This window comes from Halichoeres trimaculatus, unplaced genomic scaffold, assembly GCF_033239565.1.
Source record: "Halichoeres trimaculatus isolate MK-OKI-2021-1 unplaced genomic scaffold, fHalTri1.1 fHalTri1_scaffold_16, whole genome shotgun sequence".
NCBI classification, from domain to species: domain Eukaryota; kingdom Metazoa; phylum Chordata; class Actinopteri; order Labriformes; family Labridae; genus Halichoeres; species Halichoeres trimaculatus.
In genome coordinates this window covers 21,822,019-21,843,321 of record NW_027437194.1, presented here as the reverse complement: position 1 = coordinate 21,843,321, position 21,303 = coordinate 21,822,019, and the positions used below count along the sequence as shown (strand labels likewise).

Here is a 21,303-nt window from a genome sequence, read left to right as displayed (position 1 = left end):
GTAAGAAAGTGTTTAGAAAGTGCAAAAAGGTCCATAAGAAAATAGACGCTGACAGCTTGTCCATCATTCTCCAGTTCAGCCAGCCTCCACCTCCACAGGGTCCAGGACTGAGCTTCTTCAGCAGTCTGTTCAGTCTCTGTCTCCTGGATCCTGTCTACTCACAGCAGTTGAAGGTCTTCTAATGTGGTGTTCATGTCCGATGTTAGCTCTAATAGCTACGCTGTGAATAGCATGATGCTACTCTGCCTTCTGGTATTCCCTCTGTTGCTGGATTAGCACAGCTAGCTTGTCCATCATATTGGAGATAAATCTTAAGCCGCGTTTCCAACGAAGCAGACCAGTTCGGTTCGTCTCGGTACGGTGCGCTTTTAGTGGCGTTTCCACTGACTCATCCCGGGACAAATCCCTAAAAACCGAGACGAGCCGGCCTACTTTTTTGGGACCCTTTCGTATGGGTGCCAGACTGAACCGATCCACTCTCGGAAGGTGGAGCAACACACTGCAGACGGTTGATTGGTCAAAAGAATCGTCACTTACCCCGACACCGGCTGCATTTCTTCTGGCGGCACACAGACGTCTCTGAAACACAGCTTGATTGCACTTTGTAACAGAGAGCTTCTTGACAATCGAAATGCGAGAAGACGAAATGCTGCATGTCTTCCATCCATGCTCTTTGTTTACTGTGTCGCATTTTCTTCTTTGTTGGATTTAATAGCGGGGTCAGCTGCTACGGTGTCACGCTATTGTTTAACAGCTGCGGCTTTCTGCATCCGACTTACACGCCGCCCACCACGAGAGGGCACAGTTTTGCTGTGGAAACGCAAACGGGATCAGGCTTAACTGTACCAAACCGTCCCAAACCGTACTGAACCGACCCGGACTGCTTGGTGGAAACGCAGCATTAGGTTCCCAATAATGATGGATGGAAGGACAGGTCGATGTCATCACTTCTTAGCTCACACCTGAGAACCAGCACATAGCCTTCACTTCTCCTCACCTTGTGGGGAACACCAGGCCTTGCATCAGTTAGCATTAACATGCTACAGGCTACTAACAGCTGATTTCACATGTTTACAATGGAGGATCTCACTGGAGCAAAAATAGTAAAATTGTCACTGAGGGCATAACCAAGTTGGTGTCCGTGACCAACAAATGAGCCATAAAAAGTAATGACCCACTCCAAATGCAAAGATGATGAGAAAGAGATGAAAAAATTACAGGAAACGGACAAAGAAGAGAGAGCTGCCTCAACAGGCTGCCACAACGGGGTGGCACTTTGCAACTGTCTTATATCTGTGAATAAAAGCCAATCTGTAGGGCAACTCAGTACTATGCACTCTTGTGTTTACAACAACCAGGTGAACATACTATGTCATCAGTGCTGTTAAGCAGTTTTGCTTGGCAAAGCTAAAATAGCATGAAGGAGACACAAAAAAGCCTGATTAAGAAATCAGATTAGTAAATAAATAATGTGAACTTAATACTGGCCAAAACTGAGATATCTTTTTTTTTTATTTTATTTTTTTACTGGGGCTAAAAATGTCAGAATGGTGCAAACTCTCAAATTATTCATTTAAGCCTGCAAAAACCAAAAACCATAAAGAGCTGCTTTTCTTTTCTACTTTGATTTGAGATGAAGGCAGCATTAAAGAAAACGCAGGTGCTTAGGCAGCTGCATGTTAATTGGAATATTTCATCAGTACGATTTGCATTCAAGGTTAATGTTTGATTGTTCAAGAAAGATCCACTGGAGACTTATCTCAGTGAGTAGTACTTTTTTCCCCCTGTAGTTTTGCACATAGTCTCAGACAAATTTAACCCCATAATTGACTTAATGTAATGTATGATAGAAATATGGAGTTAGTATCCATGTGCAGACTTGTCTCTGCTGTGAGTGTGTGAGCTATTTGGTGCCATGAGTTCTCATTGTGTTTCTGTTTATCTGTGTGCCCTAGGTGTGTTTGCCTTTGGTCTGTTTGCCACAGACATCTTTGTCAACGCAGGCCAGGTGGTGACGGGAGGTCTGTCGCCCTACTTCCTCTCTGTTTGCAAGCCCAACTACACAGGCACAGAGTGTCGCTTTAATCATCAGTTTATTGTCAACGGCAACATCTGCACTGGGCCCTCTGGTGTCGTGGAAAATGCCCGCCGATCCTTTCCTTCTAAGGATGCTTCACTGAGTGTTTACTCAGCCGTTTACCTGACGGTAAGCAGGCTGTGAAAAAGCACACAGCAACACATTGAGGTGTTTCACAGAAAGAGATGTTTAAACAATGGCACACACACATTTAAGTGGGTTAATAAAGAGGAATTGTTTGACTTCTTTTTCTGGCTTGTGTATTTACCAAACATTTTTTCATCTTCAGACTTTCATGTAAGAAAATGAAACCCTTTAAGAAATAAATGACTGTTTCTAGGGTTGGCTTTGACAAATGTTTGACAGGTTTTTAAAGATACACCAGATACCAAGATTAAGTAAAACACACATAGTGGTGCGATGTATTGTGCTGTGGCCTCACAACAACAGAGTTCCAGGTGGGTATGGGTACCTTTCACAGTTGAAACGATACGGTACCGATATCCGGTACCTGGCAACCAGTACTGGTACTCAACGGTACTCATTTTTGGTACTTCTTTGGGTTTATGTGGTAAAAAAATATATATTTTTTTCAGTCTAACATATTTATTCTTCACTATATAACCTTGCAATGCTGTGATCATGTCCGACATGAAATATTGCCTACTCTTCCACTCTCTCACAGTCACAAGGATGCATTTAGGTACCTAAACATGGTACCTTTTGATTTTATGTAAAACGGTACCTGGTACTTTTTACAGAATTCAGTACCCATAAAAGTACCTAACTCAGTACCCATCCCTAGTTCCAGGTTTTATTTTCCTCCAGCTGATTCTTGTACTTGTGCATGTGAGGGTTATCTATGGCTACTGCGGCCTTCTCCCACAGTCCCACATGCTCATAAGGTTAATTAGGGACTCTAAAATTGTCTGTAAGTGAGTTAATGGTTGTTTGTGTCTCCATTTTAGCCCATGAGTATAAACGTTAAGTTTATCAGCTGCAGGGAATGAAATACAAAGACGTATTGACATAAAGATGATTGAAAGACACGTTTGAAACATTTCAGCTCTGCAGGAGATAAAAGCTCAGCAAGTGTGAACATATGTAGGAATACTAAGTATACATTACGCAGCACTTACAGTCCTCTCACATCTTTCAAACTAATGTTTCCTTATCACGTGAATAGAGAAGTCTTCTGTTGTCATACTGTGCAGATGTTTTTCTCTTCTGAATTTAAAATAGTGCCCAACTCTGTTTTTGTGGGAAGACTTCCAGCTGATTTGCTCTATCATTAAAACTTTAAGAAATAATAACCTGTTATTTCTGGTCTTTAATTGGAGATAAATTATTTGTCCTCTCTTCTAGATGTACATCACCAGCACCATCAAGACCAAGTCCAGCCGCCTGGCCAAGCCTGTACTCTGCCTGGGCACTCTCTGCTCAGCCTTCCTTACAGGCCTCAACCGAGTCTCAGAGTACCGAAACCACTGTTCGGATGTAGTAGCTGGTTTCATACTGGGATCAGCTGTTGCTCTGTTTCTCGTGAGTATGATTGAAGACTGTTGGGCTGGGGATTAGCAGAAAGTTAGATTCTGGTCACAAGTTATTTTTTGATTTTTTTTTTTTTTAACAAATTCTACTTTACCTTTGAAAACAACCCAAATCTTTTAATAAACTAATAACTGAGGCTGCAGACCTTACCAAAACCTCCAGTATTTTCTCAGCCAGAAACCTCTATGAGAAGTTAGGCTTGGGAAATTTGTAGACGTTCTCTACTTGATCTTATGTAGTCCTTGAGTGGTGCCTTTAATGATTTTGTGCTGTGGGCATCATGCACAGTGCATGAAGGGAGTGTGATCTCCATATCCCTGCAGTCAGCAAAGTGCTGCTATGTGGTCAAGGAAAAGCACAAGTAGTCAAGTGACACTGCAGTAAATCTTTTTTAGTCAAAATTATGCTATAATATATGTACTTGAACTAAATTTAAGTTCCTCATTAAAACTTTACAGTTTACTCCAAAAAAATGCTGTGGAAAGTTTCTGACTTTGAAAATTCCTGAACATGTTTGTATCACTTCAGACATGTGTAATAAGTGGCGAAACATTAGTTTGGTAAAGAATTTAAAGAGCAGTTCATGAAGAGGTGATGGGGGGATGTAAAACAGGAAGAAGCATGGTTCAGTCTGAGCTTGGTGAGGGTGTGTTTGGATAGAGGGTAAAGTAAAGGATCCACTGGTTGGGGAAAAGGGGGGAAAAGAAGAAAGGAGAAAACACTGAGGTGGCATGTGGATTTCTACTGAAATCAGCACTGCCGCTGGTTTTGAGAAAAAGCTCAGGAAGGAAGAATTGCGAGAGGCAAAAGAAGCGAAAGAAGTGAGCTTTGGAGGAGGAGGGGGTACACTTCTTGTGACTTTTGTTGTGTCTTATGAAAACAAATGACTCAACAGGGTCCACATTCTGCAGACTGCGCTGGGATTGCTCAACAGGGCAAGTCCCTGCCCTGCTGTTATGATATCACCAGCCTCCTGTGAAGTGTTGCCAAACAGTTGTTTGGCTGTAATTTGAAATGGCTTTGTCAAAATTAGATTTTGCGCTGAGTTAACAGGCGATGTGGTGCTCACAGCTGTATCCTTTTTTGTGAGGAGGTACCCAACAAAACAAAAAGGAAGTGGTTTACCATCTGAGAGGTTTGTTCAGTGTTGCCTCTGGATGTTGAGCTTCAAAGCAGGAAACAGTGAGAGAACAGAAAGGAGGGGGAAGACATGAACTGAACGTAGTTAAAAATAGTTTCAGAGTTTGTTAGGTTTATTTGATGTGGTGGCTTTTTGATTCAAAGAAGAAGAGAAATTATAAAACAAGATTTCTCACAGAAGAACACATCGTATAAGATTCACACCAAGGTCAGAGGAAATCATTTGTGCTGGCAAAAAAAAATGTTTAAAAAACATGGCCTTGAAAAGATATATCTATTTTTGAACTGCAAAATACTGAAAGGTTTTTCTAGTGGGAAACCAAAGTGTTTGACAGATCATCTGTGAAACAAATTATTACAAAGGTTGGACAAAAGAAAATAATCATCAGACACGTAAAATTTCAGAAATAGTTTTACATATGTAACCTATTGTAAGCCTGACATGAGTAGTGTGTCCGGAAATAGTGGGTTGCAGTAAACTTGGCAGTTTTGCAGGACAAGAAAATATGTATCTGATGTTAAAGGTAGGATCTGCAGGAATTTTCATTATTTGTTAGTAAACACAACTTTCAAACTGGGCTCCTCCTCCTTGGCTCAGTGCCAGCGGCAGCACACACCCATAGCCTCCGACCACTCCACTTGCTAATCAGCACTCTAAGTCACTTGCGCAGTGGGCGCGCTGTGATTGGCTGAGGTAACCAGGCCTACTCTTTGTCCAGAAACGCCTCGAAACAACCAAAAAATCAACATACAGGCTGAGGAGGGGGTTCAAGGCAGACGCAGACACTGACACTACAAACTCTATCTTTAAATAAATTAATATTAAATTCATTCAGTGCTAACTATCCCAAAAAGAAAGAAAAGAGAGGGGTTTCTTTTTCTATGCAGATCGTCCACACAGTAAAACATTACACTGCAACAACCCTAGCAAAATGTAAGTGCAAGATGCTATGTTAAAAAACTTTTTTCTGAAAAATGTAGGACGTTAAAGAGTGAAAACAGGGAGCTTTAAAGAAAGCTTAACAGGAGCTTTGGGGTCCAGATTTGTATGAGTGATAATCCATGGACAAAGATAAATATAAAAGTTTGATTGGTTTTAATGAATGAAAGCAGGGTTTACTGGTGAATTGTTTCAATCAGACCTTTTCTTGCATTTGTCTTTGAAGCTAAAAGCATGTTGGGTGTAGTGTGGCTCACTTGGAGAATCTTGTCCTTGGAGCACGAGAGCACACAGCTTGCAATAAAGGATATGAGCTTTTAATGATTGACCCATGAAAACTGACTGACTTTCAGTCATTGGTCTCCAGAGAGAGATGAACACAAGAAAGTCAATCACCACCTCAGCATCTTTGAACCTCCTCATTTCCACCATATTACCAGTAAATCATGAAGCGAGAGTAACTACACATCTGTCTAATGGTCCTGATGAAGCTTATCAAGATCTTGTCACCAAAAACTGAGCCGATGTGATGGACTACTACCCTGAGAGAAATTAATTGGTACAAAGAGAGTAGAAAGCAGGTGTAGCTCAAATCCCTGTGCTATCAGCGCCCACAGAGAGATGATCTGAACGGACTCATCAAACACTGACTGCCTTTGAAGAGGTTTGTCCTCTGCTGGCAGATTGAGGGATCAGTGGTAAGCACTCAGTTGAGGAGCTGCAGGATGATGTTCAAGAGACAGAAGTGCCCACTTGATCCAGGACAAAACAGACAGACACGCTGACCCTCTGACAGGCCTTACAAAAGCAAAGCCACTTGAATATCAAAATGTCTTTTCATCTAAATCCCTAATTCCAGGCTTTCACGATTTTGGTGTTGCAATACAAAATAAATTGCTGACACATTTTTTTGTTTGTACAAAGCATCAGAGTCCAGATCTTGTTGTTTTCTTTTGCAACTGTGACAGGCGAAGGAGAATGGGATTTCCACTTTAACAAGTCTGTCTTAGCACAGATGAGGGGATGCAGCAAAAAGGAAGGAAAGAAAGAAGGATCCTATTGTCTTTTAGATAAACCTCGGCTGGATGAAATCAGAGAAGATGAAACCAAACAAGCAGTACTTTGTAGCTCTGGGAAGTAATACACCAACTTTATTCAATAAACCTCAGGTTTAGTTCATACCCAGACTTTATTACTTTTTTTTAAGAATTCATATGTTTTGGGGAACCTGCAATGATGGCGTCTTGCATTCAGATTGTTGCCCATGAACTCTAACTCATTCATTTGATTGGTCTGGGAGCAATGTGGTCGCCTTCCCCATGAACAGCCTTAAACAAGGAAACCTCACTTCTCCATCAGTGAATCACCCGCTAGATTTTCTCCTTTGCTGATGCCGGAGGGCACGGTTGGCCTGGGGGTGATATTCCCCCGCAGACTGCCTTCTTTGATCAAGGGGTGCAAAAATGGGGCAACCTTGGTGCTGTCTGTACTCTTTAAAGATCCAGACAAACAGACAGAAAAGTGAATTTTTAAGTAAAATTAATTTACAAGATTTATCTGAAATATAAATGTAGGATCAAGGCCTCGGCTATAGTGAGACAAGAAGATGAACACTTTCTCCTTTTAATGTGTTGAATGAGAGCGGAAGCTTTGGACCCACACATAGTTTGATTGAGCATTTACACCCATATAACAGATACTGAAAATCACAGTAATACTATTTAATGAAATTTCTGTATCGTAATTTTTAATGTCTGTAGCCACTGCAGGAGGGTTAGTTTCATACCAGATGATCAACAGCTCACTGGAAAAAAAAAAGCTTTTTGTCTCTTTTTTTCTCAGCTGCAATGTATGGTGATTGATATATTTAAGTGTTTATAGAAAGCAGGATGAGCATTTTTGTCTCAGGTAAGAGAAGGTTAGGGTTAGGAGTTATCACTTGTCCATAGGGGAAGTGGAAATCATCACAAACTGAAAGCCTCTCGCAGGAGCTTCAGAAAGAACCATAGTTTAAACTAGGGATGCAACAATCCGATCCTTGTATCTGGTATCGGCACTGATACCTGATCCAGCCCCTTAAAGCTGGTGGGAAAGGGTTAGTCCAAACTTGACACTAAGGCTTAACTATGATTTAGTCTACAAAGTGTAAAATGTACAATCAAATGGTCATTTCTGTAACCAAACTGCTGTTAAACATTTAAAAACTTATAGTTTAAATAAATAGCAACTTCAGTAATTCCATATATCCTCATTTTTGTCTTTTACTCAAAACAGTCTTATCCCACAGTGGAGCATGCAGGTTATTATTTAACTCTGGTATTGGATCAGAATCAGTATCGGTGGATACCTAAAGCCCACGTATAGGTACCGGTATCGGGACCAGAAAAGTTGGATTGGTGTATCCCTAGTATAAACCAGCCTTTCTGTCCTGATCTACATGGGTTTTTTTTCCCCATATATCTGAGTTTTGAACTTGCATCACTGTTAAAATTACACTGTCTTTGTTTTCAGGGTATATGTGTTGTGAACAACTTCAAAGGCGTCCACAGTGCAGTAGTTAAACAGAAAACTGAAGACTACCGTGGTCTGCCACTGATGACTTTCCCTCGTGTAGAGAGCCCTCTTGAGACCCTCAGCGCACAGGTACCTCAAAACACTTAACCCGGCATTCAAAATGTAATCTTCATGATGCACATTATCTCCCTCCATTAATTTGAAGAAGTCCCTCAAGACTGTGGGCTGAAATGAAGGTCCCTCTTCAGATTTGGACTTCAGTGTACTGTATTTTCCTTTCCAGTGTAATTTTATGTAACTGTAATTCAATTTGTAAGACCCTAAATTGTCTGGAACTCCAACAAAGTATTCAACGTAAATCAACGCACAACTGGAGTATGAGTAACACATTTTCTTTCTTTCTTTCTTTCTTTCTTTCTTTCTTTCTTTCTTTCTTTCTTTCTTTCTTTCTTTCTTTCTTTCTTCTGGTCTTTTTCTCTCAAAGCTATGACATATGTTAAGAAGAACACACAGGCATGCCAATTTGCACCACACCATTGTCTCACCTCCCAAATGCACAGAACAACACAAGGAACACAGAGCACTCCTGAATCTCTTTGACAGTGATTTCCCTCTACTTTCATTCCTTTACCTTCCCCCTATCATGTCTCCTTCCCTTTTATATCCCTTCCTTCCTCTCCCTGTCCTCAAACTGGTGTCTTCATCCCTCCTCCCACATTCATTTTTCAGAACCACTCAGCATCGATGACGGAGGTCACATGACTAAGGGGGCAGCACCGGGTCACGTTTGCGTCTCCACAGCACTTCCAGACACAATGACAAGGACGCATGCCACGTGGCTCCGAATGCTTAACAAAAACACTCCTGATATATCTGTATAATTCACTGGGGGGACAAAATACACCATGTTTCTGGAGGTTCTCATTTAGATGGGCTATGCTCAATCAACCTGCCAAGGCTCACAGATTGCATTAGTGGCAAAATAACCCAAGGCAAACTTAAGCACAGATTGTTTTTCCAGATATCTTGGGCCATTTAGAGCATGGGGCATTTTTTCCCTCCATGGTGTGCTGTTTGTAGTTAGAGGATGCTGTTTTGTACATTTTTTGTATGAGCGAGTGCTGTAGCCTATTCTGATGGTGTTAACCTGCACACTTCCAGTCAGCTGACTCACTCTGTTTCCCATCACATCCTGTAAGGCGACTTGCCTCGTCAATCACCACATCTCTCCCCCTCAGTCTGAAAATATTGCTATTGGAAAACATATTGATGTTGTTGTTCTGTGATGTTTGTCATTTGTACAGAAAAAAGACAGAATCCTTCTTTTTATTATCTCTTTGTGAACAATGATTGACCATGTCGGGTCATATTTTGTAAAGATTTTTGTCAATCTGTAAGACTATTATGATCCATTTGGACCTGTTTGCCTGCTGTAAACCTGGATATGTTTTGGTATCAGTTTAGGTGTTTAGCAGAACAAGCCCTCTCCCTTTTAGAGGAAGTGACGAGGAAGAGTCAGTGACATTCTCTAAGTCAGAAAATGGGTTTGGCACTTAAAGTGCTCTGTTTTCAGCAAGAACAAGAAAGAAATATGTTTGGTTGAGTGCGTATCACCCCCATTTCCTTGTTCTCTGTGATGTTAATAGAAACTTTTCTACAAAGTGGTCTAGTTAGGCTTGCCTGTGTCAAATGTACTTTAACGATTTCTCTGGGATGGCTCTACAGTTTAATTTAAACTGCAATCCCAATGGGAAAAAAAACTTGCAAAATACGTAGGGAAAAGAAAAAAAGGAACTGAAATGCTCTTTTTTTTTGAGTGGAACTAAGTGACTTACTTAAGGTCTGGCTAGCTCTGTTAATGGAACCCAGGCTCCTGCGTCGCTCTTCCTCTCTAAGGCACCCCTCCCCCTTCTCCAGACCTCCAGTGGATTGTGATGCAATGTTGTGAATCCATTTCCCATTGGAAGATACGCCCAGCATGACAAGAAAAGTCAAGATGTTTTATAGATATTCATTATTTGAATTATACTCATTATCATTGTGATTATAAATGTCTTTTACTTTGAGAAACAAAAAAAGCATTTCATTTGAAATGCTACGAATATTTTTTTTTCTTGGTTCGTTCACAAATTAAATAGTGAGTAGCAACTGTGTTCTCTTGTGGTCTTTTAATTTGATGTCCAGTGCTCTGGTTGAAGTGATAACCCTTTTTGTTTTTCATTAAGAAAACTTTAAGCCAGGTACAGAGGGGACATTAGATTAGAGCTGTATAAAGAAAAGCCTCATTACCCATGTTTTGCGTGGCAGAGTAATGAGGAAGGGTACCTTTAACATTTAAACGATTACATTACCAATGCCTGGTACCTAGCAGTTGGTATCAGTACTCAACAACACCAATTACTGGTACTTTTGTGTGTGTTAATGTGGTGATGAATATTAATTTGTTTAATGATAAAATCTCTGATTTTTTCAATTTAACATGTTTATTTCTCAACATATTAACTTTCAATGCTGTGTTCATGTCTATTTGGTTGGTATTTGGTTGGTACCTATAAACGTACCTAATTGAACACCCATCCGTACAAAGCAAAGTGCTAGGCCAGATGCGAGACATCTTTCTAGTCAGTCATGGTGATAACTACTTCGCTGAAAATCCCAAGAACGTGGGCTTCTTGTGTCCACCTTTTTACAGAGCTACTGTTATATGAGAATAATCTCCTCTGCCAAGGAGGTAATGCACTCAGGAGAGTTTGTCCGCCTGTTTGTTTGTGAACAACATAACTCAGAAAGTAACAAACAAATCTTGATAAAATTTTCAGGAAATGTTCAAAATGGGATAAGGAAGAAGTGATTAAATGTTGGAGGTGATCCGGATCATTGTCTGGATCCAGGACTTTTTAAAAGAATTCTTTATCATTGTGAGATAGGGCTGTTTTCACCATATGTGTGTATAACCCCATGATAAATGGTTGGATTGCTTTGCAAAACAATACAAGACAAGGTCATCATAATTTCTGACAGATGTAACAGTAGGATCCAGATCCTGGCAATATTCTGGACACTAAGATCTGGAATATGAACTGGGTCATCATAATTTTCAACACTGTCAGGAAAGAAATTACAGAACAAACCTGCATCTAACACCAAATTGTAGCAGACAGTCTGCTGAAAGGGAGTATAACATTAAAGTAGGACTTAAGGGTTGGTGACAATCACACTATGCTTTGTGGAGGTCTGTGCTCTCTGAGTGCTTTTCTAGTTTAAGATATAATAAAGTGGCTTATTTGCAGTATATAGTAAATCAGTACATCAGTACTCACAAGACTGTGAGCCTGATACTGGGATTGCTTCCTGTCTTGAATAGTCACATAACTCTTTATAACCTAGCCCAAAATGTAATGCAGTTTGTGTTTCGTTGATCATTCCTTTGTTGTAACAATGCTTCTTGGCAATAAATCTTATCCTGTTGGCAAGTTTGTTCATTTTTCTTTCAATGGTGCCACATTTGTGAGGAACATGCACTTGTAGAATAAGTAGCAGAGCTGAGTATGTGGGTTGTGCCCATGAAACTTGCCAAGTCTTGTCATAGCCAAACCAAGTGGTGGCATCTTTTGGACCAAGTCCTATTACCATCTCCAAAGTGAAGGCTAAGTTCCATTCAAGGAGGGATGCCAGAGACAGGCCAGGGAGTGGGCATCCCACGAAGACAACACCCCAAGAAGACTGTTTCCTCGGCCTGTCAGCACTCAAGACCTGTAGTGTGTCTTCTACAGATTTGCTGTCAAGGTTTGCAAGATGATATGAGCAACAACTCTGCTGAGACAACTCAGAGCAGATTGCACGCAGCCAATCACCAGTCTCACAGGGCTGCAAAGACGACTACCACGACTGCCCTTCACCGTCAGGCTTGATCTGGTGTCGGCAAAACGTGCATGGAACTTGAATATGTGAAGCAATGTTCTGTTGAGCGATGAGCCCAGATTCAGCCCAAGGCAGCTGGATCAAAAGGTCACAGTGTGGAGAAGACATGGAGAACGCTATGCTGATTGCTGCAGCTGTACAGTCACATCCTTTGATGAAGGCAGTCTGATGGTATGGGTGTTGTCATCATTCAAGGCAATCTCAGTGCAGAAGTATATCAAGATGAGATTCTGAAACCAGCGGCAATCCCATTTCTCTTCAGTCTGGGGCCAAACTCTGGTACTACAAGATGACAACGTTCGTCCCCACAGAGCAGGATGTCCAGGATTTCTGGGCCACCTCCAGAATATGAGAGTGGATAGGATGTAACAACCTGCCATTGAACTGTTTGTGCCAGAGTAACCAACACAACCATGTTAGCTGAACTAATCGTGGTTGAAGAGTTGGTTCCATCCCACGACAGTGTGACCATGCTGGTGAGGGGTAGAAGGCTGCTGTGGTTGTGTACAGTTCTTTTACACACTACAGAGGCTCCTTTTTGTTAGATAAAGAAACTATTAATTTACCAATTTGTCTTGTTCCTTCAAACTTCTATCTTCTAATGCATCAAGCAAGCAAAGGTCAATGGCTAAATAAGCTATTTAGCATTGCCAATGAGAAAATTTGGCAAATGTATCATAGAAGCAACCCATTCTGCTGCTGATCCTACAAATGCATGTTCCTTACAAATGTGGCATCATTTAAAAGAGAAATATACAAGCTTTCTAATTAAATATTTTTTTGCCAATAAGAATTGTTACAACAAAGAAATAATCCATCAAACAAAATTTCCTCACTTTTTTTCTAGGTGTTGTTAACCACACATTTTTATGCTTACATCATGTTAATGTCTAAGCATTATTATTATTAAAACAGTCTAAAACAATGGGGAAAAAAACTGCTCAGAGATTCTGCAGAGGTACTCCATGCTCAAAATATGCTGAAAATAAAGCATCGCAAACTGAAGCACAGCAAGCAACAGCAGGTGGGCATAATGACCGGAGTTCAACATAACTCAGTTATGCTGAGAAAATGTTGCGCTTAAATTTAGACTGGTAAAAGTTAATTCAACCTCCTGGTGCTTTTATGCACCTTCACACAAAACGATGAACCTTAGGTGTCACAACAACAGATGTATTGTGAAACAAGTACCCTGCATTGGCCATAAATATCTATGTATCTATCTATGTATCTATGTATCTATCTATGTATCTATGTATCTAGTATCCGGTGAGTAATATATATATATATATATATATATATAAAATTTTGAGGCCACCCCTGTCCAACTACTCCTTAACACATATTTCTTATCAATCAATCACATGGCAGCAACTCAATGCATTAAGGCATGTAGACATGGTCAAGACAATCTGCTGCAGTTCAAACCAAGCATCCGAATGGGGAAGAAAGGTGACTTAAGAGACTTTGAATGTGGCATGGTCTAAGTATTTCAGAAACTGCTGATCTACTGGGATTTTAACCCACAACCATCTCTAGGGTTTACAGAGAATGGTCCCAAAAAGAGAAGATATCCAGTGAGCAGCAGTTCTGTGGGCCAAAATGTCTTGTTGATGCCAGAGGTCAGCGGAGAATGGACAGACTGGTTGGAGCTGATAGAAAGACAACAGTAACTCAAATAACCACTGGTTATAACCGAGGTCTGCAGAAGAGCATCTCTGAACACACAACACGTCCAACCTTGAGGCAGATGGGCTACAGCAGCAGAAGACCACACCGGGTGACCCTCCTGTCAGCTAAGAACAGGAAACTGAGGCTACAATTCACACAGCAACACCAAAACTGGACAATAGAAGATTGGAAAAATGTTGCCTGGTCTGATGAGTCTGGATTTCTGCTCCACATTCAGATGGTAGGGTCAGAATTTGGTGTCAACAACATGAAAGTATGGATCCATCCTGCTTTGTATTAACAGTTCAGACTGCTGCTGGTGTAATGGTGTGGGGGATATTTTCTTGGCTCACTTTGGGCCCCTTAGTACCAACTGAGCATGGTTTAAAGTCCACAGCCTACCTGAGTATTGTTGCTGACCATGTCCATCCCTTTATGAGCACAGTGTACCCACCTTCTAATGTCTACTTCCAGCAGGATAATGCTCCATGTCATAAAGCTGGAATCATCTCAGACTGGTTTCTTCAACATGAAAATGACTTCACTGTACTTAAATGGCCTCCACAGTCCCCAGATCTCAATCCAGTAGAGCACCTTTGGGATGTGGTAGAACGGGATATTCTCATCATGGATCTTCAGCTGACAGATCTGCAGCAAATTTTGCCATTTAGTGGTCATCCCCAGGATTGCAGGTTAGTATCACAGAGTTAAGACAACATGGGAATTTCCTCAGAATACAACAGCAGATCATATGCATAGCCTGCACTAACGGGTCACTGAGTCACTAATTAGAGTAATCTCTCAGAGTCAGTCATAGGTCACCAACAACAAAATGAAAAAATGAAGTTTCATACTAAAGACACAAAAAGGAGGCTCCACCTTGTGCCTCTGTTTGTGAAAGCGGCTCTGTCACAACTAGACAGGCTGCGGGTTGAATCACTGACATACTGTCAAAGATCACAGTGTTAATTGCATGGTTGAATTGTGGCATTGAAATGAATTTGCACTGATATGTTATTGAAGAGTTAACTTTGACATCCCTTATTTATTGGGCAGCAAATTAGGCACAGAGGGAACATTTTCTGAGCAGACATTTGATGCAGCTCTTTTTCCAAATAGGTTATTGGTCCTCATAAAAACAACTGTAGCACAGGAGCCAACATAATATATAGAGATGAATTCCTTCACAGGCTAACATCTGAGAAAAAACCCTGTCTTGCTTTTAATCAAGGTATGGTGTGGCAGACTTAACATTTCTGGGTTAATTGCAAAAGTACGTTTTTCAGCTTCAACAAATGCTGCAATGTGCAATTTGAAATGTGACACCTGACACCTCTTAAATTTGCACATCCACCACTCTGAAAAAATGTGACTTTTAGCAAATCTAAGTTTAGACAGGCCCCAAATACTGTAAGTCAGTCTAAGCATTATCCCCATCTGATGGGTAAATCTGAGAGGCAGACTTGCTCGACACTCAGCCCTCGTCAAACACAGATGTTTAAAAAAATTAATTAATCAAGCAAAGAAATTCTTAACCACAGCTCTTATTTACTTTTCTGTTGATTCATCCTGATGCCACTGTAGCACCTTCACTGATGTTTATGTCATAGCATACCAGAGCACACACACACACAGACACAAAGAAAGCTGACAGCTCAGCCAGTGCACTTGCTCTTTTGCTCTGTCAGGCATTCATTTCAGCTGTGACAGCCTGCGCTTACCCTGCAGACACACTGGCTAAATAGATAGGGACTGTTTGTGTGTGTTTGGCAGTATTTGACCATGCCATGTGGTTATAAAATCTTATCCTTGGCTGTTCTTGGTACAATTGCCTGTCCAAGTTGCAGTTTCCTGGCAGTGTGAGGGAAGAAAAAACGCAACAACCAAAAAACTGTTTCAAGACTTGGAGCTTTGAGAGCAAATTGGTGCAGAATTTGATTTGTGTACAGCCACTCACTGATTTTCACTTTTCATGGGCTCAACATTCTCTGTGCCAGAATTGTGTCTCTCATTAATGAATAAAAATGATATTCTGAAAAAAATCTGTGTTGAAATCATACACCAGGATTTTTGATTTGACTCGTTTGTTGGTGTTATTTCCATGCTGAACAATATTAAAGCCAGGATGATAAGAAAGGAGACCCCCAATACAGTTTCAGGATTAAAGAGGCATATAGAATAAAACACTGAGGGACAGCCACAGAAGAGCTCACTCTGTCTCAAATTATAACACAAATTATAACCTCAGTTGTAATTTTTATGGAGGATAAAGAAAAAGATTTCTATTAAACTGTGAAAAGAGGAGAGGTAAAATTTTAATAACAGAACACATTCAAATGCAAACAGAAACGATGCAGGAACATAGGTCTCAGCATAGACGGACTGTTTCAGTGGTTTCAGATGTGAATGATCATCAAATTCAAAGATGTCAGAGTACAGTTGGTGTGAGTCCACGTTACAAAATGAGTTTTTTACCAAAAAACAAAGGTTACCAAAGCACCAGTGTAATCTCAAGAAAGTGGTTGTAGATGTCCTGTTTTGGACTTTGTTATTCCCTGACAAAAAGTGACAACTCTAGGATCAATTATCATTTTATATATCACTTCTTGGGTTTTTAAACCGCAAGCTATTAAGCAGAAGTAAAACCTCACAAATTAAACGATTCTTTGTAGGTGAAGCTTTCTCTTGGGAACTCGAAGTGCAAGGTAAAATGGATTAAGATAATCTTACCGTATCTTATCTTATAATGTTCTGAAGTGTAAATTAAGATTGTGTAATGTCTTTTCAGCCCTCACAATGGTAATATGTGTCTTGTGATATTTTGCATCCTCCCCACTCAGAAAGCATCTCAAATGAACAAAACTTATCTAAGCCAAATTGTGTATTCATTAAAGGTCAAAACATTAGGTCTTTATTGGTTAACAACTAAATTATCAATATATTTCCTCCTCGTTCTTTACCCTCAAAAAGGTACAAGGTTTCTGTGAGACATTAAGACATAACGCCCTCAGCTGGACAAGCTCATTACACTATGAATCAGTTCCAACAAAAGACTCAGGCGAATAACACCATTCAACTCCAATACCAAAGAGTCCTCATTACAATGTTTAAGCTTATCATCATGGCAAGCATATCTGAACCTTTGGAGAGAAAAGACATGGCAGAGAGGGGCTGCAAGGGCTAAGAGGAAGAATTAAAGATAAGTAAGGATGGAAGAAAGAGGCAAAAATTAGGGATCAGAGGAAGAAAAGTAGGTGGAGAAAAAAGGTGTGGTAGGTACGAGGTGGGACATTTGCACAGCTCTCCAGTGACAAGCATGTGAAAACATTTCTGATCTAAGTCTCTGGTTTACCTTAATCCAGTGCTAGTGGTTTGTCTTAATCCAGTGCCTCTAATCTAGGTAAACCCAACAGTTCAGAACCTAAAAAGCTCAGTCGTATCCCTGGAGAACATTTGGGTCCAGCTCCCAGAAATTTGTAAGGATCAAGCTCCAAGTCCAGACAAGTACTCCTGTTTATGAACCTTGTGTTAGTTTTGGAAACTAGTCCCACATCTAAGCATGTGTCTCTTTGCAGGACAAGGTGAAACGTCTCAGAATTCAGGAAGTGTGTTTGTGTGTTGGTTAGTCTGCTGGTGGCACTGGGTATACGGAGCAAACTGGTTAGACTGGTGCATGGGAGGCTGACTGGGTGCAGTCTGGTTTGCCTGCTGGTTTTCTGATTGGTACTTTTCCAGCTCTCTCTTCCGCCTCATCGCTGACTGAAGCTGCTGCTTGATTACTTGGATTTGGCCCTCGAGTTCAGACAGCTCCTGAACCAGGGGATTCCGACCCAGACCCAAGCCCGGTCCACAATCCCCAACACCAAGACCTCGACACTGTCCTGACATAAGGCCTTGCCCAGAGCCTCCTGGTCCAGGCCCTTGTCCCTGGCCCATCACTCGACCTATCAGGTCAGAGCGACCATTGGCGTTGGTCACTATGGGCAGGTGTTTCTCCAGAAGGGGATGAGGCAGGGGTGATGGGGGTGGTGGAGGAGGGAGATCCTGTGAGGTCTGGTGTTCCAGGTCATTTTGCATGTCTTGTGGAAGGACCCTGTGTCTGTTGCAGTTGGACTCTGCAGGATTCCAAGATGCAGACTGGTTGTTACCCTCATTGCACCTGTAGGCAAGATGAGAATAAAAAAACGTGAGAGATTGTTGTGGATCTGACTGCATTTGTGTAAAATCAATAGAAAATAAAACTCTAGGCCTTTAACTTGTCACTTAGACTAAGAAATGCTGCTAGTATCAGTGTTAAGTTTGAGCAAGCTGAACAACAAACTTATAGTAAAGTCATCAACCTATTAAAACAATGGCCTGGGTCATTTTTCAAGTTTTTGGGAAAAAAAAAAAAAAAACTTTACCAAATACAGAGCACATGATATTTATGAATCATTTAAATAAAAAAAGGCCTTCACAGTGGATGATGGTTGGCATACAAAGAACATTGTGTGTCAATTGTGTAATATCAAAGAATAAAGTAACTTAAGCAAATTTTTCTAATATTCTAGTGAGACTTAGGCAACGTTAAACCTGGCTTAAACTGCCCTTTTTATTTATGCTCTTTCTCACTGAGCAAACTAAAAACTGAAAGTACCCTGAGTTAAATTAAACAAATGTCAGGTAAATCAAATTGGTCAGGAGGCAGTCCCTTTCCTCACTTCTCCAGGTCTTCACTGGGTTTTTTATATTGAACTTAGCCCATTTCCAACATCCAGTTTTGACAACTTTTTGAAACCTGGGCCCGTTCTGACTGCAAATAATCGTCCAGTTAACTAATTACACCATGAACGAGACACAGGTGCAGATTACATCATAATTAAGGGGAACCTCCGAGAAAACCCCATCAAACAAAGTCGAACTGGGCATGGCTACCACTCATGAACTGCAATAAACCTGGCGAGTGGTGTGACTGAGGGGAAGACCAAGAAAAGTTTTAAGCTTAAGTTTTAAGCTACAGAAATGGACATTTTATTACAAGAAAACACAAACAACTGTTAACCTTGAGTCAATCATGTAAATAAAGAGAAAGAGAAAGTTTGGAGATCTTGAATAAAGTATGTATGTAAGTATGGCTACACATTGCCACCTTTCCAAAGGCTTGTCCAGTGTCTTTGTATATTTCATCTCAAACTGTAACGTATTGCGTGATGTCTGCCTTTAAACAGCTGGACAGGTGCTGTAATCCTGCCGTTAGCACCTGTAATGGTGGGGTATACCTCCATTAAAGCTAACACCCTTTTGGGCCGTTAACCTGGCTCATGCATACCGCTAATCAATTTTTTTTCGCCGTTGGTACAAACGGTCTGTTTTCTCAGCTAATGGCTTATCATGCATATGGGCCCAGACCATTAACTGTTCAATAAACAAACTCAAAACGTAGATAACGCCAACCTAAATCAAGCAAATATCAGGTCAATCCTACACTGAGTAGGCATACTCATACAGCTCCTACCAAAAAGCAAAAACATTTCTTTAACTCTAAAACTTTAAGGGGTATTATTGTCTTGTGCTCATTTATGTTAGGTTACATAAATCCTAACCAATCCTATCCAAGAGTAGCTGGCTAGCTAGAAGTAGCTAAATCTGTAGTTATACTATACCTTGTGAAATTTAGACTAAATTACCACACAGCATTACACCCTAGCCTTTGTGATAGTGAACCTATTTACTCACCAATAGAAACTGATTCAAGAATCATGTTTACAGCTTCATCTGCACTAAAGTTTCTGTTTCGTCTTAAAGCAGCCGCCACCACGAAAGCTTGTTCTGGAAATAAAATGGCCTAAGTCACCCTCCTGATATGGGCCATTGTCCCTTAGGGCATAGAGAGCATGATCCTTTTAGCTAAAGATTTGAGCGATTTTACCAGAGATGGCCAGCATTATCAAAAGATGATTTAAGCCAAAAACTCATTTTTTGTCAAAAAATGACCCAGGCCATTATTTCAATAGAGTGACAAAGTCCATACATCTTTTCAAAACTTCAGTGATCAGTCTCTTCTAAACATATCAAAAAACTAAACCACTCTTTACCCATGCAAATCACAATCATTTCATAGAAGGAGGTAGAAAATATTTTATTTTTACTTTATGGGTCACAGAGTATATAAAAGTTAGCACCCCTGTAGGGCCTCCCCAATCAAGAAAGCCTGGCACCACTGAGTCATGCACAAGGCACAGCAGTGTAACAGCATCAATAATTTAAAACTCTGAACATGTAAAAACAGTATCAGTCAGTTTCTCTGCTGTCACATCACATGGCTGTGCAACGGGATCCTGTTCAGTCCAAGTGTCTTCACAAATCATTACGTGACTGATGATTTTATACAACCCTCATATCATCCTGTGTTAAGAGAAAACACAAGAGTGTGTCCTTGCTTTAATGCATCAGGAAAAAAAATGAACATTTTCAGGTGAAAGCAAAGCTGATCCAAAAACTGCTAGTTTTGTTTAAATATATATTTTTACATCACCCAAAGGCCTGTGTTTTGGTTTTACTTGACTTACATTGGGTTTGTTGTACTCAATTGCTTTAATAGTATTTAGTTGCTCTTGAAAGGAAACAGTTTAAAAGAACAATACAGGAGCAGTTTGGGGTATGTTGTGCTTAAAACAGTGGTTATTGTAAAGTTAAAACGAACTGATTAGATTGTAGATAAAGAGGAAAATGTGTGAAATTCCCTCGAGATTCTTTTTGTCAGCATTTGTTTTGAGTTCACATAATTCAGAGCTTTTGAGTTACTTGCTTCCCTTAATGGATACAAGAGATAAACTTTAGAGTTAAACCATTCTCACATTATAATGGTAATGTGCACAAGACACTTAGAAAAGAACAACAACAAAAAAATCTTTCTTCTCTCTCATATGAAAAAGTATTTATTGCACCTGATCTGCAAAGTGAGAAAAATATGATTTCATGAAAGAAGTGTTGCAGAGAGTTTCCTGTTATATGAACTCAAGCCTAACCAAAGAACACCCAGAGTCATAGATGCTTTACTAGTGATAAAAGAAATGACAAGAAGACTTTAATGAGATATTCCAGACATCAAAAGAAACCTTCAGGATGAGACGTCAGAATGTGTGAACATAAAAGAGTTTCTACTTTAACCTGAAATAGGCATACTAGACAAGAGGGCACCTGTGCTTACATCACAACTGTAATGGTAGGGAGAATATTTCCAATGTGGTTAACATAATCAGGTCTGTTAGGTCTAAAGACTTATGATAATCACCTCAATTACAGCATCTCAGAAGACATAGCATTTAAGTGTTTTAGAGCCAGAATAGTGCTGACGTTCATGAAGATGATGCTGGATGATCTCATGTGAGACCCTTGTGCTGTATGTGCCTCTGTGTCTAAAATGGGAACACTTTCGAGCAGATCTTTAGTGAATGTTGAAATGTCAAACCCACCTCTGCAGACGTGTTAATGCTTTTATCTGTAAAGT

General features: G+C 40.4%; 2 protein-coding genes across 4 annotated transcripts in view; one reads left to right on the top strand and one right to left on the bottom strand.

The window, feature by feature from the left end:
• Positions 1-10,370, top strand: part of plppr1 (phospholipid phosphatase related 1) — a 60,879-nt gene extending 50,509 nt beyond the window's left edge. The window contains exons 5-8 of one of the 2 annotated variants that reach the window (XM_074691010.1): positions 1,956-2,206; positions 3,443-3,619; positions 8,220-8,351; positions 8,952-10,370. In XM_074691010.1, the coding sequence (XP_074547111.1) occupies positions 1,956-2,206; positions 3,443-3,619; positions 8,220-8,351; positions 8,952-8,984 (593 nt within the window). In that variant the 3' untranslated portion in view covers positions 8,985-10,370. The other variant, XM_074691011.1, reaches the window with a different exon arrangement.
• Positions 10,371-16,121: 5,751 nt separating this feature from the next.
• The window catches only part of grin3a (glutamate receptor, ionotropic, N-methyl-D-aspartate 3A), a 133,220-nt gene continuing 128,038 nt past the window's right edge, over positions 16,122-21,303 (bottom strand). For both annotated transcript variants that reach the window (XM_074691042.1, XM_074691041.1), the window contains one exon: positions 16,122-17,973. In XM_074691042.1, the coding sequence (XP_074547143.1) occupies positions 17,406-17,973 (568 nt within the window). In that variant the 3' untranslated portion in view covers positions 16,122-17,405. The remainder of the gene's footprint in view (positions 17,974-21,303) is intronic.